General features: G+C 35.4%; 2 protein-coding genes across 2 annotated transcripts; one reads left to right on the forward strand and one right to left on the reverse strand.

The window, feature by feature from the left end:
- The first annotated feature begins 277 nt into the window (after positions 1 to 277).
- Grasp65 (Golgi reassembly-stacking protein 2) lies at positions 278 to 2686 on the forward strand. The gene is made up of 5 exons (XM_076113463.1): positions 278 to 484; positions 570 to 854; positions 1143 to 1436; positions 1554 to 1890; positions 1984 to 2686. The coding sequence occupies exons 1-5, from the start codon at positions 422 to 424 to the stop codon at positions 2367 to 2369; spliced, it is 1365 nt and encodes a 454-aa protein (XP_075969578.1). The 5' UTR covers positions 278 to 421; the 3' UTR covers positions 2370 to 2686.
- LOC142972381 (sodium-coupled monocarboxylate transporter 1-like) lies at positions 2670 to 18289 on the reverse strand. Its single transcript, XM_076113461.1, has 14 exons — positions 17960 to 18289; positions 16803 to 17195; positions 12868 to 13157; positions 12629 to 12794; positions 12235 to 12346; positions 7862 to 7929; positions 7545 to 7699; positions 6912 to 7155; positions 6575 to 6690; positions 5980 to 6079; positions 5481 to 5651; positions 4939 to 5090; positions 4542 to 4740; positions 2670 to 4346 (listed from the first exon to the last, which is right to left on the reverse strand). Exons 2-14 carry the CDS (start codon positions 16851 to 16853, stop codon positions 4062 to 4064), a joined length of 2109 nt encoding a protein of 702 aa, XP_075969576.1. The 5' UTR covers positions 16854 to 17195; positions 17960 to 18289; the 3' UTR covers positions 2670 to 4061.
- Positions 18290 to 18377: the final 88 nt, after the last annotated feature.

Here is an 18377-nt window from a genome sequence, read left to right on the forward strand (position 1 = left end):
TTGGTGATAATTTAGAGGGGTGACAATATTCCTGCGACTAATTGTCAGGTTAATATGTTGCGATATTTAGTATTTATCAGGACTAAAAATTAATGTTATAAAAATTTATGAGACTTATTACTCGTCGATAAACGAATAATTGTAGCAGCTGTCTATGCAAAAATTGGGTACCATCAATTATTGTTAGGTAATTGGGAATCGAGAAGGCTTACGTTGTATTTAGTCGAATATAATTTTACCGTTTCAAACAAAATCTACGTCACTATAGTGCCAGTGCTGTGCATGCCACGTAATAGAAATGTCAATGCCAAAATTGTTGCGGTTGTAAAGAAAATTCATTTTACGAGAAAATAACAATTTCTTTTAAATAATATCCTAGTGCAAGTGGATTAGCAAACTATAACTCTATTTGTTAACAGTAATGGGTTCTTCCCACAGCTCTGAAGTGCCTGGAGGAGGCTCGGAAGGATATCATATTTTGCGGGTTTGTGTTGTAAAATATTGTTTTATTAAATTTGTATAACACTCATAAAGTACATCTCATGTGATACCGATAATCTCTATTTTAGGTTCAAGATGGATCTCCAGGTCAACAGGCGAAATTGGAGGCGTTTTTTGACTTTATTGTAGCAATTGAAGACACAAGACTAGATCAGGACAATGACACACTGAAAGATTTATTGAAAAAGAATGTTGATAAAACAATAAAGATGTTAATTTACAGTAGTAAAACGCAGACTGTAAGGGAGGTGATGATAACTCCTAGTGCAAACTGGGGAGGACAGGGACTCTTAGGTGTCAGCATTAGGTTTTGCTCTTTTGAAGGAGCAAATGAAAATGTGTGGCATGTACTGGTTAGTATTATTATTATGTTGATAAAACTATAAGTGGTTAATTGGAAGCTATGTAATTGATCCCTGATTAAAATGTCATTTAATCAGCCCTAATGATAACAGGACATGACAGCACTCCTGTTTTAAATCAGAATGTTTTATTTGTCAAAACATGACATATTTGGTATGATCATTATATCCTCTTGGATTTTTTTTATCAATGAGATGATATTTCAATGAGAGTTTATTAGAATCATATATTATGTCTTTTTCAACACATGTAGTAATTTATATATTTATATGTTATAGGAAGTTCATCCATCATCACCTGCAGAGCTGGCTGGTTTGAGGCCATTTTCAGATTATATAATAGGTGCAGATTCTATAATGCATGAGAGCGAAGATCTCTTCACATTGATTGAAGCACATGAAGGTAGAGCGTTGAAATTGTATGTATACAATGTTAACGATGATACATGTCGTGAAGTGCACATTACACCCAATCATAATTGGGGAGGTGAGGGCAGCTTAGGATGTGGAATAGGCTATGGATATTTGCATAGAATTCCATTGCGAAGTTCACCTGTATATGGAACTCCTTTGGTGAGTCACTTGTTGTAACATATTATTCATAAGATAAAAAAATTGGTATTTCCAATTTTGATAATTGCATGTATATAATAAATCTTCATTACTAATTATTCCTTTACTTATTTTCAGCCACCACAGCAATATGTCCATGAAAATCTGATTCCTGGTATTCAGAATTTGAATATGAATGATGATAAAACTCCGTTGATGACAGCGCCTCAAGTGGCTAATGCTCAACCAGAATATAATGCAGGTGTACCACCACCCTTCCTCTCAGGAGTACCGATGGTCAACCCGGGTACTTACTCTGCGCCTTCTGGTGTACCTCCGGTTGGGGTACCTCCAGTGGCTACTCCTGATCAATTTAATGTACCACAGCAACAAATACCACAGCAGATAAATCCCGCTCAGCAACCTTTCTCACAAGCGCAGTCAGTTGTATCTAATATGGCAGCCTATTCAAGCAGTGAGTTATCCTGTTATAATAATAATTGTTGATTGTATAGTTTTAGTATTTAATTGGTAATCGAGTTTACATAATTAATTTATATATTTTCAGATTTAGCTGATGCAACCCTGACCAATCTGGGTAGTATACCTTCAGTATCCAACATGCAGCCACCAGCACCACTGCCCAATTTACCTGGCATTCCTATGAATCAGCCTCAACCTTACATACCAATGATGCCTAACTACACTACATCACAAGTCCCATCACCAACTACCTTACCACAAAGTGCACCCAACCTAGTACCAACTTTTGATATGAGCAGCTTTGCTCAGGCTCCTATTCAACCACCTCCAATCTCCAGTGGTCTACCAGTAGTGACTCCAGTTTCGTTACCAGGAATGCCCTCAATAACTGTTAGTGCTACACTGCCTGTTTCTACGATGCAAGAAATACATCAACAGCAGTCACAACAACAACAAGATTTATTATCGTGAAATGTTTTAATATAATATATGCCTATTATTATTATTGTTAAGTGGAGAATTCTCTTATTGGCCCAAATTTATGTTAGTTTATTTAAATGTTATATGCTAAAATCATGCACTTGGAAGGCAGGTGGTTTTAGCAGTGTATTATACAACACGTTTATCATTTATTTTATTAACATTATTATAAACAAGTGCAAAAGTTATGTACCAAAAAACTGGGTACTTGACAAATATACTTTAGGTTTTCTTTTAGGTCTGCCTTCAAAGTTATTATAAGTGTACATTCAAAATGATAAATAAATAATAGAAAAATAACAATATAATTTTATTTATTCAGTTAAATCTAAGGCCGAAGTATTATAATGTCAAGATATAAAACTACATTGATCTATTCTACAGTTTATAAATTATATTATTACACATTATCATTCTATTTTATAAACAAGACATGTTTATTTGGTTCAACAAGCATTGTAGATACATAATATAAATAATAATACTTATCCTTACATACATTCACACAATCTTAAATCATTATTCTGGAACTTAAGTACATTACTAAGTGAAGTAACTAATATGTAGATTGTAAAAATATTTGCCTTTTATCAAATATAAATATTGTAGAATTTTATATTTATCTACATTGAAGATTAATAATAATGGTAACTTTAACAGAACCGACAAATAGTAAGTTATATGAGTTTATTATGTGTTCTTGTCTGCTCTTTTTATTAGCTAAGCCGAGTATAGAGAATAAAGAAAAAATATTACTTTACTTTGTACTGCAGTGTTCAAACAAGATGAAAATATCTTTCTTTTGCTTCTGATATTATATACTTAGCAGGCCAAGCATTGCACAAGCATTTAATTTATCTAACTTTTCCTTATGATACTTGATCTCGGAATGCTTTGAATTGTTTAATAACTATACCAAGGCCAAACCCTCCCTCATTACGTGAGGAGACCCTTGCCCAGCAATGGGACATTATTGGGTAAAATTTATTTTTAAACCAAGAATACTACCTCTAACTAAACGTAACATGCTGGCCCCATACTACACAGTACCGACTTTATAAACAGCAAAATGTTCGTGCATTACCTACTTTGTATACTGGGTACCCGCCTGCCCATACCTTGATACATAAAATCCAAAAATTATATGAAAGAAATATTGTTTCTCACACAATATTTTATCAAGGAGAAAATAACGTACTGGGCGCAAGCTGATAGCAACGGTCTGCTGGCATAGTCAATTAATTGGTTATGGTTGATTAGTTAGGGAAATAGGTAGGTAGGTATATTGGAGCGTTTAATTATAATTAGTAGGTATTTTCAGTATGTGTAGGTAGAATCTGAAACAGTATCAAAATCGGGAAATCCGAGTAGATTTATAAATGTTAATAGAAGAAAATCGAATTTGAATCAAAGATTGGAATGATTAAGATTTTACTGTACCTACCCAAAATGAGAAATCAAATTTCACAAAATACCTACTGTTTATACTAACTCTTAGTACCTACCTACCCATAAACGGTGTTTTATGAAATTTCAATCAAGTTTCACATGTTATTATATGTGAAACTATTAACTGAACTGCTACTAAACTGCTACCTACTTGTATGGCAAGTTAACATCATTATTAATTACGATCGATTCAAGTTGATTTTTACAGATCCTGATACAGTTAATGATTAACTCTCAACAGGTAGAAGTTTCAGGTAATTGAATATCTGAGGTCGATTCGAGTTTAATACTGTTGGATTTGTGTCGGCTGTCTGGAGGAGGTTTCTCTGGGTCGAGACCTAGAGCGAAGTTATCGTAGCCCCTCGTGAGCGTAGGAGCATCACTGTAGAACACTCCGCCAGCAAGCTCGGAAAGTCTACGACGCCGACGAGTGTCTTTGTCGTCTGCCATACTCGGAGGACGCACGCTGGAGCTACGACGACGCTCCGAACCGAGACGAGTAGGAACTTTTAAAGCTCTCTATTTCAAATTGAAGATTAGACCATTATTATCCTTGTTTTGGGAATAAGTAAAAAGAAAACAATTTTAAAAGAAAATGTAAAGCAATTAGCTATTAATTTATTGATCGTTTAAGCATAAGCATGTCATGTATTTATTGTGAAACCCTAAAATACTATAGAACTAGAAATGTTAGTCCAAGCGGGTATACCCTACCTTGAATTTCTTTGGCAAAGAGTTGAGTAGTTTGACGATGGGTGGTGATATGAGATCAATAGGCACGTGTGCTGGGTCGGTGGTGCCCGTGACCACTGATACGACAAGTCCCGCGACCAAAGTGGCTGCACATCCTAGTCCGGAATACCACAGATATGACACGCGGAACAGCCAAAACACGGCGTCATCGCGATTCTCTCTGTGGACACACCATGTTGCTATATTAGAAGACTTATATAAACATTTAAGATTTAGTGGTAAAATTGAGCTTATAAGTCTGTAAAGAAGTCAAAACAAGTCTGTGCAATTAAAACGGAACTGGCAAAGATATATTTTGCTATACCTTACATTCAGGACGGGAATGAGAAATAAACATTCTATAAATGTATTATCTTACTCAGGATTTCCAGTCATGTATGTAGTGTTAAGTGACACGTCACAACCATCCGTAGAAGCTGGTAGTCGGTGCATTGGCAACTGAGCGAACTGCGCGCCTCCTCCCGCAGCTACCACTACTAGTAATCCAAAAACGCCACCTGCCACAGCACCCTTTGAACAAGAAACAAATCATGACATTTGAATCAGGCAATTTCTGCTTGATCGTTAATCAACTTTGCTGTCTGTGTGCTGGTTTATTGTTCATGTTATTCGTCACAACTTCCAGACATAGTCGGAACCACTAGGAACATATCCTACTGACTATTTCAACTCAAACTGACACCGAAATCGAACCTGTATGTAAATATTGAAACTTAAAGCTGGCTGAACTAAGGTCATTAAGTATTTCTGAACTGGGGAGTAAGCAGAGCTATGTCCTTAAGTAATATTTCTGAACTGCAGCGGGACCAAGCAGTGGTTACACAGTTCATTTTCTTTCTCCTTGATTTTAAGAGCCAAATGATTAAAACCTTGTTTTATTTATCTATATTTTTAACTTACTTTTGCATTGGCCCAGGGGAAAAACATGCCCAGTGAAAATAGTCCAAGCGCTACGCCTCCAGCCATTCCGTTGAAGGACAGAGCGAGTTGAAGCACTGGTCCTAACCTCTCCACAGCGAACACCAGCCCAAAGGACACTACACCACAGCCGAGGCAAACCCAGCGCGCAATCTGTTGATAAAGATTTAGTATTATCTTTTGTTCTCGATTAACGCTCATTCCCAATAACTTATATCCTGATAGGGATGGGGATAGATAGTTTCTTTTGTAGGTAATGTCAGTATTTTTCAACTGAATATATTATGTTTCTCTGTATCTAGCCGTGATTATGCAATAGTAACTAGTCAAAAAATTATATTTCCTAATAAAAAAATAGTTTGATTTAGGTATCGCTAAACAACTTGAACAGTCGTTGTCTTCCATTAAAAAAAAAGGTATTTCAGAAGACCATATGAGAGTAGACCCCGTATTTTAACTGTTTGGTGGAACTTATACTTACTGTGGCTCCTTTATCTTCTGGTAAAGTTATTCCAAGAAGTCCAGTGGCCAAATCTTGACAGGCAATGGCGGCTAAAGAATTAAGTGCTGATGCCACGGTTCTGAGGACAATTTGAAGTATAGAGTAGGAAATAATTATCATAATCTAGATTTAAATAAGTACTAATTTGATCCATATGTTCGACGATAAATTCAAAAGTCAGTCGCCGATTACGTTCCCTAAAAGCTTAGTATAAGATACCTTAGTTCAGAGACCCGAAGGCTAAAAAAACTCAGTCCAAATAATAAACATGACAACATAGCAACTTTAATAGATACTTTCAACAGCGGCCGTACAGCAATAAATTAGGTCTCAAATTCATGATGATTCCCACAAATTGAAACCGGTATTTCAACTGGACTTTTCTAGTTATATCCTAATTATGTTATATGGAGTGATCTGAGTCAGTTATGAGGACGCATCCATGCGATTCACGTTGTTTCGAGCTTTTTAAGTGCTTTGATTTTTTAAATTTGCAAGGATTTGCACTTGAAATTGTTAAGGAATTTTGAGGTGTTAGTGACTATTTGTTTGTGTGATCGAGGGAACAACATACCCCAGACTGGCTGCGAAGATTCCTGCCACGAAGAATCCTGGCACTCCACGAGTACCACCCAACTGATGCACCACATAGAGCGGCAGGAGACGGTCCGAGGCATTGATCATACCGGCCTGAGGTAAATATTACATTTCATTATAACTTGTAGATTAGATTTTTTTACAAATAAAAGAGATAGGGTGAATAATTTATACAGCTTTTCCATCTCCGAAAAGACGTATTAGCAATTTCAACAAAAAACGTGTTGTGAGTAAACAAGGCAGCAATGTATTTCACAATGTTGCCAGGATCACGTTAAATTACCTATTCATTCGAATCGGTTTTCTTTGTTTACCTGAATGGGATCGCAGTCCGCGTAGTGGACGGCAAGGACGGCGCCGGTGATGAAATTGACACTGTAAACAGCGATCATGATGATGGCCGACACCCAAAGTGCTACTCGCACTTGGGCTATTCGCTCCACAGAAAGATATTTTTGAACTGACGCCTGGTTGGCGCAGAACATGCTAACCCAGTATAAAGTGCCACCAATGACCACTGACCAGAATGAGTGCCGCACCGTGGGGTCAGGATTCATACTGAAATTAAAATTGATATATACTTAAGTCATAATTTAGATACTTATGCCAAAAAATTGCGGAGTTTAGATTAGATATTATCATAACAGCTCAAGTACAGCTACATAGTACCAACCTAGGCTCTAAAGTAAATTAAATTCTTTATATTCCATGAGTGTCCATGACTGAATATAGGACACTCTAGATATATCTAAGTGCCTGCTAATGTTACTAAAATTAGTATGCATATTCAGATATTGCCGGAACATGCTGTAATCGTAGATATTGCAAACGCAACCGGCCACGCCCTTAGAAAAAACACTATAATAAAGAGGGCTTGGAAAATATAGGATGTTGCACGTCGTGGATGCGCTTATGAAAGGTCGTGTGTATATAAAAGGTGTTATTACTCGAAGAAATGTAGTCGGTTGGTTCGCCAGGCGTGTTCCCATACGATGTCGAAGCCGCCGACAAGCGCTGAAGACATTGCCAGAACTACAGCCAGTGATCCAATCAGCACAGCTGATTGAAACGAATCCGTCATGATCACAGCTTTCATGCCTCCCTGTAAAACGATAATATGCAGAAATAACTACATCCTCTGATTAGAACTGACAAAGTTGTAGTTATAAGTTACTTGGTAGGTTGTATTACGTGGCCTTATTCAAGGAAAATGCAAAGGAAAACTGTTAAAAGTACTCTCCATTTACCTGCCAGTTGTACTAACCTGAGAAGCATAAAAGATGCACACCACGTATACCAATGAAACTGCCAAATACGTGTTTAATCCAGTTACTGAAAAACATAAAAAATAATGTTGGTAATTGTACGTTAAACATTTTTTGGTGTGGAATGATCATATTGGTCATAAGAGTACTTATGGTATAGGTACCTTACCTATATAAATTGCAAATAACACTCCTTTGTGTTGCGCAATCGGGTAATAAAGGTATATGGGAGGTCATATGATACTTAAATGTACGATGCCTTAATGAATCGTTTAGCGCTAAACGATAACCAAAATTAAAATGATGGCGAAATTATTGATTCCTTGTGAGCCTTAATGGATAGATTACATAATGTATGCAGTTCATTTACAGTTACAGTGCACGTGCACCTAAGTGCATAGTTATTATCGTTGCACCTTACTTGGCACTGAGCTGCGCGCTCTATCATCTGATGTCCTAACTGCAACCCATACCATTCGTTTAGTCATAGCAATAAAACATTCTTGAATTACCTACAAATATGTACGCTGAATATCTGATTACTTATATGTATTTATTTCGTAACATCGCTAAAAATCATAAAGATCTGCACTGAATATTTATCGATCACGCTTCGTCTGGCTGAAAACTCGTGCGTTTATGTATAATGTGATATTTTTGCAATTTGTTCCGATGACCAAGCTAATGTAATAATAATGGTAGCACGATAAACTCACGTTGAGTTTACGCTACTTCATTGCATTTGATGTTTTCAACTCCATATCCATTCATACTACTTTCTCTACATATTGAGAGACCCTTTTCTAAATGTTGTGGTGAAGTATCTAAATTACTACGCACTGTACCTACTTAAATTCGTATTGCGTTGATGTAAATTTCTCTGGGGTCAATTTATTAAGTAGGTCATACTATAAAAGCAAGTGGCCATACAGTACAGTACATGTTACTGTGTGTGTCGCTTTGAGATCCTGTGTTCGGCTCCCGGATTTGCAACTTTCATGAATTATTTAAGAATTAAAAAGTTTTAGTTTGCTCAAGATTTAGTTTATGTGATTTTTAAGAATAAGTAATTGACACGCGTAGTTTTAAAAAATAATTTCTACTCTAAAGCTCTCTAAAGTAACATTCCAATTGGAATTTACTAGATTGTTCCAGAGATCACACGGCACTAAACAACTACCTATTTAAATATTTTTTTTATCTTTAAAAGGTCCTCTTGCACTAACTTTGTACATAATGCTATACAAACTAATTAGGTACATTGACTATCAAATAGGATTTAAATACATTTCTTGCAATAACGTTGAACAAATGTATAGAAAATAATGTTAAACATAGTGAAGAATACTCTCAATTTGCAAGTATGCAACCTAACGTGAACATTGTAATTTTCAAAAGATCGTCTCAGGTTACGGGTACTTACCCTTTACATAAAGCGACGATAAGTACGTACTATGATACAACCAGATATGGTAGTGTTAAGTTTGTAAACGACTTATTTCCTATTGTGATTCTGTGAAAGTAACGTAATAACCTAATCAGTATTCAAGGTTTCACTATCATCAATTAAATGTTAGCCGTTAACGAGGATTTTATTTGAATATATAAATAAATTATTGCAAATGTGTAGTACAGACAAAGTAGCTAAAAAGGTGCTTACTAAACCTCCATCAGTATGCTTACTTGTTGTTACAGTCATACTGAATCCGTCGAAACGGCGCCTCTACGTAGCGAATTAAAGAAAGAAAATCCGGAAAAAACTAGTAGGTACTCGCTTTCCTTTACAGCATGTGTCGATAAATATGTATTATTTATTATTGGTGCATTATGACAAATTTCACTTTTAATATTAAAAAAAAGGGATAAGAAACCTAAACGACATCCTGAAGGTTTTGAAATATTGACCTTAAAAATTGTTTAAGTGCGTTAGGTACTTGTAAATGATAGTAAATGTTAATATGCAAGTATACACGTTGTTTAGGGATGTGATGTAACACACTCCATCGTACAGTTTGTACGTGCTTTGATTTATAATTCTAATGTTGATTTTCGGCAGTATTGCATACTTTGTAGTGCCACTTAAGAAATAATAAGTAGGTACCGTTGCCGAATCGATAATCGTAACATTTACTAGTGATCGGTATTACTAAACAATACTCAACATTACTTATGTAAGTGTTCAAAATTTAATATTGTATTTTAAATAAAAAGTTTCGGGTTAATTTATCGTAAGGTCAGTGGTAACTAAAACCCTTAAGACCATATTAAAATTAATTTCTTTATATTACCCAAATTATGTGTAGATAAATTCCTTCGATACTTTTAATTGAGTAGAAACGGATACATCGATTAAAATAAATTAAATCGTGCCTATACGTAAGACCTTAAAATCTATAACCTACGAATTAAGATTATATAACAAGTTGGCAATTAAATCTAATCGTCCGTTACATGTTCTTTTACTTGATACCGGCACGAAGTAGTACATTTGTATTTATGGCAAAAATATTTTTGGCAATGGTATCGGGTTACTGATGTAACTGGCGGTCATTAAAAAAGCGAATGCATTGACATTGAGCGATGTATGGATGAGGCAGGAGCATACGGTATAGCTTAACTTGACCCCATATTTCGCTACACACACTTGTTGCAAAATTTCTATTGACATTGACTATGTAAATGTAAATGAAATCGAATGCCTCACTTTCAAAACATTGAAGTTATTTTGTTCCACCAAAAATATTTGTTTATGAGTGATTGTACATGATAATTCAAGGCCGTCTGGGTTCACTTGGGTCGACAATATTATAAGTGTGGAATAATTTACTTTTATTTCTTAACTAATTTCTCTCCGCTACTTTGTTCGTGTGAAAACATTTTCCGGAGAAAATCCTAAACGTTAATCCTGTCTACAAACTTTCTGAGTGCCAAATTTATTTTTAAATATTTAGTAATTTTTTGCGATCTTTGTTCACAAACTTTCGCAATTTATAAAATCTGATCATAATATAATAGGAGAAGAGGAATTGTAAAATATTATTGTTCACCGTCATTGGTATTAAAATGTTAATACGTCATGTTCCTATAGGCCGCTCAATGGTCATCCTACTGCATTTAAGTCTTAATGAGTAATGTTGCGTAAACATACATGAGACGATAAAGTTTATAGGCAACGGGTATATTGGGTATGTCATAAGTCACATTATACGTCGATTTCCTAGACTTTCATTAATATGACCTAGGTATTTCATATTAGGCGTGTTATTACATAATTGACTGTCTCATCTGTAGGTACGATTATCTGTTAGAAACCTAAAACTTGGACATAAAACTTCACGATTTAGGTGCTTCAGACAAATTCATTCTAAAGTTTTTACTTTTGCTCATAAGCACGAACCCTTCTCAGCTAAAAGACTGCTACTGTATTGGATAAAGACCAAATGTCTTGAGGTAGAGACGCCAAAGGTAACAATTTTAATAGTCTACCTACAGCTACAACGGGAATAGGATTGCTCACACCAGTGATTTTCTCGAGTACACCTATATAGTTAAAAGTATGGTCCTATGGCTCTATATTTTTCTCACTAAAGAGTTGTAGATTTGGGAATTTAACCCAAAACTCTACAATCTGTGATCGTAATAGCCAGTGCCGCATACACTGTTACTTGGATTCTGGTCGCCGTTACATAATTTCAATAACAGCTAATTAAGTATTTTAAAATAAAGAAAAAAAACGTAATTTATTGTTAGGTATACTTATTATTTGTGATAGTAACTGGAAAAAATAACAATAGCTGTAGATAATTATGGTAATTACGCATAGAAACCTTACAGCAAAAATTTATCAAACTTACCGTATTGAAGGTTGTGCAATACTATAGTTACGTGTATTATTTGTTTCACTAGATTAGAAATTGTATGTAATTTATGTGCATCTCTCAAGGCTATTTATTACCTACTTTTGAGAATTGTTGTATCGATCGTTCCTGCTGGCACATAATGCGTACGTTCATTTCAACGTTTATGACATTTCAAACAAAACCTTATTTGTCTTAACTACTAATAAACTTCGTGTAAGCTAAGATTAGTTATGCAGTATTTTGTCTTTTTCTCTCATATACAGATTCAACATTGATATAAAGTTATTAAGACAATATACTCGTATGTATGTATGTGTAGAGTACAGAAACGATATTATCAGAAAGTACTGCCGATGAGTTACATATCATACCTAAAATAAACATTCCGTACACCATTCTAACAGCGATTCCTTTCTCAATGTGATCTCACTTAAAGGCCATAAATTGCGTTGTGTAGAATATGAATTTGGTGTACGCAATTAAAAGTTTTGTAATATTTAGTTAATAGTTACCATCGGAGAGCGCGAGCGCCGGCGCATACACCGCCACAGCCGTGTATAGTATCATCTGCATCATGTATAATGCACTGGCATACACGCGTATAGACTTGCAGAAACGAACTTCCTGTAAAGTGAAATATCATTGTAATACAAATAAGTCACACAAATATCTCACTAATTGCTTCTTTCAAAAATATATTTATCATGATATAAACTATCATCAGTGTTAGGTACATGGAATCATAAGTAGGTATTCAGTATTCTAATTGCTGACTGTTGCCTCATTCGCAAGCCTTCAACTTACATAAATCTAGAAATGTCACAAAGAGCTTAACCTTGCTGAAACAAAGCTGGCTATTTCACTAATTAAAGTAGACATCATGAAATAAAGTAGTTTTAATATTACCAAATACTCATAACAAGAAGTGAGTCGTAGTCTCATGAACACAGGCAGGTATAAGTGACTCGCTATTGGCACTACGAGCACAAACGATACACAAATCATCCAGAACTGTGCCCCTGCCATGTACATCTCCGCTGGGTTTCCTAACAGCTCTATGGCAGTTACGAAACTGAAACAGTAAAAGTTGAATGAAAATTTATCAATGGATAGATGTAAGATAGTCCTATAGAAATTTCCCTCACCTTGCGCCGAGACTCATGGCCATGGGAAACGTCCCCATAGATGAACCACCCAAAAGAAAATCGTCACCGGTGGTCTGTTTTTCTCCAAAATATCCATAGAACACTCCGATCATACAGGATATGAGAAGCATGGCAGCGAGTACGGTATAATCCTCCCAGTGAAATAAAACCTCCGCCTCAGTTTCATTTTGTAAAGATATATTATCTATTTCCTTAATGGTAATATTTGGTGCTGCTGTTGCAAATGATATTAAACTTGAGATGCTGCATACCGTTATTAATACTATAACCTGAAAATTTCCAAAACGTTTAGCTACGATCTCTGACCTTAACACGGTTATGTATTCAATCTCTAAAGTTGTAACACAATTTGCGTGGTGATGTACTGCTATTTAAACAACACAAAGCTTTTGTTGTTCCGTAATGACAGTTACATAAAAACGAAATAAAACATTTTGTACGGGAATACTGTTAGCTAATATAAGCTATATAGGTTATTGTAGTGAACACAATGCGAAGAATGGATAGGCAGTTGACACTATTCCTAAAACGTATCTTCTACAATGATGAGAACAGCTCATTTACATATTACATTGTTCAAATCTGAAACTGCAATCTGCGTAACCTGCTCTTCAGGTTGAAGCGTTAACTATTAGGTAGTGTAACTGGTGTACACATAGATTACCAACCTAAAGTAGGTACCTACTACAACTGACCCGACACCACAACGAAAGCAGCGCATAATGTTCATTTGCGAAATACACTGAAGTTGAGATTTAATTACTATGATTCAATATGTTTTGTGTTGTGAAATAACGCAGCGTAAGTTAGACGCGAAATTAGCTATTTTTGTTACGTTAATCTTCATCGGGTTATTGCTGTATCCTTTCGCGTTCAAATATTTTTTCTCGCCCATCTCTCAAATTAGACATCCACGCTTTTAATTACGCATCTCGTACGCATATCAATCATTTCGAAAATTACATACATACACCAGTACATATATAGATAATTGCTTAATCGACGAGTGGGTTGTTCGAACTGTAGGTACAATAACAAATTATTTCCGTTCCTGCAGTATTTTTTTAATTAAGAACAGACACAATTCCAATTGTCTTTTAAATTGTTTAAAAGTGTCGTTGTAGTGTACTAATCAAGGCTATTTAATTTAACAACCAATAAACTCCGTTCATGAAGTATCTTCGAACAAAATTTAATAGGCGATACGACGATCTAGAACTCAGTCAATATTTGCCTATGGTCTGAGGATGCGCTTGCTCAGAGATACAAGTCAAAAGACTACAGGATGAATGACCTAACGAATTCGTATTTAATAAGCTGAGAGCTTATTTTTCACGAGTTGATTAACGAGTGAATGGTGGGACTATTTAGATTCACTCACTTAAGTTCAGTAAATGTGACCTATTTTCAGTAGGTAGGTACTTTTTATTTTTTATTCCATGTGACATTGTTGAGTGTTACATGAGAATGTGACTGATTATTGTGCGCACGCATGTTTGTTAATGGAAAGGGCGGGAGGAGTTGTACGCCGCGTTATGCGCCACGCAAGTCGACGTTGGGGCGGAATAAGCCGGTTCAGTACCCGCGCGAGCTTCCTTAAACCGGATAGTTCCGGACTTCAATGAATAGTTCAAAGCCAGCTCATGGCATAGAAGTGTTATGGACGTCTCACATAACATTCCAAACAATTAACAATAGCTGTTGATTCATCCTTTTTTATTTTGATCGTTAGATAGAAGATAAATAGTAGGTGTTCTTGATCTTAGACGGATAACAAAATAACTCCTGGAAATGAAAATGACTGTTCGATCCCTCGAATACAATTATTGTTTAATTGCGTCCTTACAATCCTCTGAGATCACACGACGTTTTTCCTAAATATTGATCAAAAGGCAGTAGATGTTATTTCCCGGTGAATTCAGCTGATGACTACATCTATATATTCTGTACTATAGAAACCATATTGGACCTATGATTTGTTACGTTACGTTACATTGAAATGTTACGTAACTGTACAATCCCGAATACCCATTTCCCGATGTCACGAATTGTCTTTCGACGCGAAATATTGATTACTATAGTTGATTAGTCTATTCGTTCAAATGACAACTTATCTGTTATTTTACCGCATGGTACCCAAAATATGGCGTTCGATATTAAGATAAACGGTTTGTGGCCACCGCAAATTTTCCTTAAAATGGTCAAGTACCTAACTTCAAATGATTCTAAATGATGCAGGATCTCTGGCCATAAAACGTACAATTAACTGTAACTGTTATAGGGTAATCATATAAAACGTTTTCTTGACCAAGAACAGTGTGCTTATTACTGGTTGTGGGTGGGTTTTGCAACAGAAAGTAAGAGTTACATTTAGGGGAACTAGTCCCGCTAATTAGTAGAGTCCTAGCTATGGTTTATTCAGGAGTAGGTACACTGAAATACCTGTTCTATTTCAACTTACAAAATCTTTGGTACGCACAGTCGTATTTTTTGATGGAAGATCGCACAGCCTCACGACACTCGCGTCTCGCCTGTTACATTTTGATACTCGGGAAACCTCCAACTAATTACTGGTTACTATAGTTTTGCTATGGGAATAAGGAAAAGTAACTCAGCCAATCAATCGAATGAGTTGACAGAACTTAGGTGTTAAATAAAGCTGCTTCACTCGATACGTTATTTACGTGATAGTCTAGTCGTTTGCAAGAGACAAATTATGTATCCGGTGTTAGTATGACACTATCTAGTAGCGGCCCTATAAAATGAACATTGACCTTAATTCGAATGTGGTTTCTCCAAAGCTCATTTTAGAGCACTTTCCAACGTCTTTTTATTCAGACAACTCACAACAGACCGGAGATCTCACACGTTATTTATTAACCGTCATGTCACTTGAAACATTTCTAAATGTTTTCAAGGTTTTTTACTTAACATCTGTAAAAACTAGAAGAGTTCTTGAATACATAAGCCACGATGGATCTAAAAAAAGATCTTTAAAACAAATTAATTTTTATTGGTAGCCACTATTCAGTACCAACTTTTCTTGTTTTACGAAACTATGAAATTTCCTGCCAACGGATTAAATAATGCGTTGCAACTCTTCTGTAATTTGACATAATGGAGCCTTCGGGCATTACATTTCTACTATTACGACGAAAAGTTCAAAAAAGATAATAGCTATTCTGATAGTAATCATCGTATGCCCTTTACAGATTGCTTTCTAAGGTTTATTTTATAGCTTCGTGGTCAAACACAATAGACCAAGAAATAATGGTGTGCATATTAGACATAGCCTTTTTGTGTTGTGTTTTAAACAAATAAAATCTAAAGAATACTTATTTTGTATAACTGATTAAGTATATCAAGTCTTTTATTTTTAGTTGCGCACTTAATTTTCTAAAGTATATTCTAAAAAAATGATTACATAACGCCGATTTCAGCTGTTCAAAGTATAGTGAGACTAGTTAGAGGTCAAAGGTGATTTCGTGTGGCGACTAATTATACAAGGCGGGTTTAAAAGAGTTTATTTTTTATTACCAAAAGCGATCGTAGCATACAACTTATCCTTGGTGAAACTTGCGAAAGCATTAATGCGGAATATGGAATTCAATGTAACAATTTTACTAATTGTTTTTATTATAGATTATGAAACCATCGTCTAACATTGATGTTTAACATCTGCCACAGTTGTTATTTAATAGTTTTTCTTTTACATTTTTTTGTGAAGATGAATGATTGATTTATTAACTACGTAAGGATGAATACATATCTAAATAGACCGACCGATTCTGTAATTTTGCTCCGTTTATTGAGCATTATGGGTTCATAATATATCGATGCATTTCGTTATTTCTTATTCATACCACATGTAAAATGTACACTGAAAAGTTTAATAAAGTGAAGAAAATACTTACCTCGTTTCTGTTTGCTAATGTTAACTTTATTCTATTTGATAACTGAGCCATTTCTTTGCTATTCTTTGGTTTACGTCAATATTTATTCCTTTGGTCACTGTTATATTATGTCTTACACATGATCTGCGTTATATATTCCGAGGCGCGATAGACGATCCGCACCCGTCTGTCCGTAACGTCGATACTGTGAGCCAGAGATGTTGTGATATGTGTCGGATATTATACCAATCAATTGTGACTAAGACCACGGGCACGGAATCATTCGTTACACAAGACGTCACAAATAAAGCTTTTTAAGATGTGTTCACATTAGGCTCAACAGTACTCAACAGCAGTCAACAGTTTCCCTGCGGCCTCTAACGTTCATTTACTAAACAAGGGCGACTTGAACATCTGAAAATGAACGATTTATTTATCGATTGTAGTCGACATGCCTCTTAACGTTATGAGGCCAAGTAATCTAAGATTTTAATGCGTTAGGCTTTTAACGATTTTGCAACATTGATAACAGAGCTCTGGTAACTAACAAATGAGCTGCCTGCAAACGTTTTATTCTGTATTGAACAAAAATTGTCACTAAAATTTATCACACAAGGAAACCTAATGTCAGTTTAGTGCTCATTGTTCTAGTGTTTAACTGCAGTTTTGTAGCAATACCACCCTGATAATGCAAAAGCAAATAATATTCTATTATTTGAATTATCAAGGCTTTAGTCTGAGTCAGGTGCAATAAAATGTCAGGTAAAATTACAAACGGGATATGTTGAAGAAGGAATCCCTGAGGTTTGAATGGTCGATACATGTGAATGAATACCAGTCAAGTACTTAATTAACTTTAACATTAATATTTATGTTTGCTCATTAAATTGTTTATATGTATTTCCAAATAAACATATGATAGGATATTTAAGTAGCTATGATTAGAAAGTAACGTAATAAACGCAAACAAATTCCGTAATCAGTAGCAGTGATCACGAGTAAAAGTAATAGGATATTTTTAATTATGTTATTTGATTTAGCAGGTAATTATCATTAACAATCAAGCAGGGTGGCGATTACTAAAGACGTTGTAGAATACCGTGTCCCAGATAACACGAATGGTAATAGCTTGTATAAATCAACCGGTTTCCTAGAAATAGGTTTTGATGCGCGCCTACCTTCCTGGTGTTTCCACATTATGGGGCTTGAGCCGGGTCACGGGGTCAATTATTCCCACTTCGCTTCGACACAAATTGTAAACAATGATGCACTGACAGATCGTCACTAAGTGCTTTGTTCAAACTATGAACGTACTCGCACACGTTTCTTGCGACTTGTCATGAAACATTATATGTATTAGTCTCGTGCAGCTACTTCACACTGAACGCTGTACTGTGAAACAAGCAAGCGTGTCGTATCGGAAACGATTGCCTAGATGGAATCAATCACAAGTAAACCAACACAACACCGAGAAACGTACTTATGCGACTTAATTAACAATTGTTTTATGCACTACCTACTTGCGAACATTTGTTAAAAAAAACAATAGTGGGTATTATTACTATTAGTATAAATATAAATTATTCATTGGAAACA

This window comes from Anticarsia gemmatalis, chromosome 4, assembly GCF_050436995.1.
Source record: "Anticarsia gemmatalis isolate Benzon Research Colony breed Stoneville strain chromosome 4, ilAntGemm2 primary, whole genome shotgun sequence".
Taxonomy (NCBI): Eukaryota; Metazoa; Arthropoda; class Insecta; order Lepidoptera; family Erebidae; genus Anticarsia; species Anticarsia gemmatalis.

Bases quoted from the DNA above. Each gene is read 5' to 3' on its own strand.
- LOC142972381 (XM_076113461.1), bottom strand. From the start codon at position 16,853: ATGGCTCAGTTATCAAATAGAATAAAGTTAACATTAGCAAACAGAAAC. The intron at 7,930-12,234 runs GTAACTATTAAC...TATGTTTTTCAG, and splicing joins GGCGCTCGCGCTCTCCGATG to TAACTGGATTAAACACGTAT. The intron at 7,700-7,861 runs GTTAGTACAACT...ATCGTTTTACAG, and splicing joins GCATCTTTTATGCTTCTCAG to GGAGGCATGAAAGCTGTGAT.
- Grasp65 (XM_076113463.1), top strand. From the start codon at position 422: ATGGGTTCTTCCCACAGCTCTGAAGTGCCTGGAGGAGGCTCGGAAGGA. The intron at 485-569 runs GTTTGTGTTGTA...TCTCTATTTTAG, and splicing joins AAGGATATCATATTTTGCGG to GTTCAAGATGGATCTCCAGG. The intron at 1,437-1,553 runs GTGAGTCACTTG...ACTTATTTTCAG, and splicing joins CTGTATATGGAACTCCTTTG to CCACCACAGCAATATGTCCA.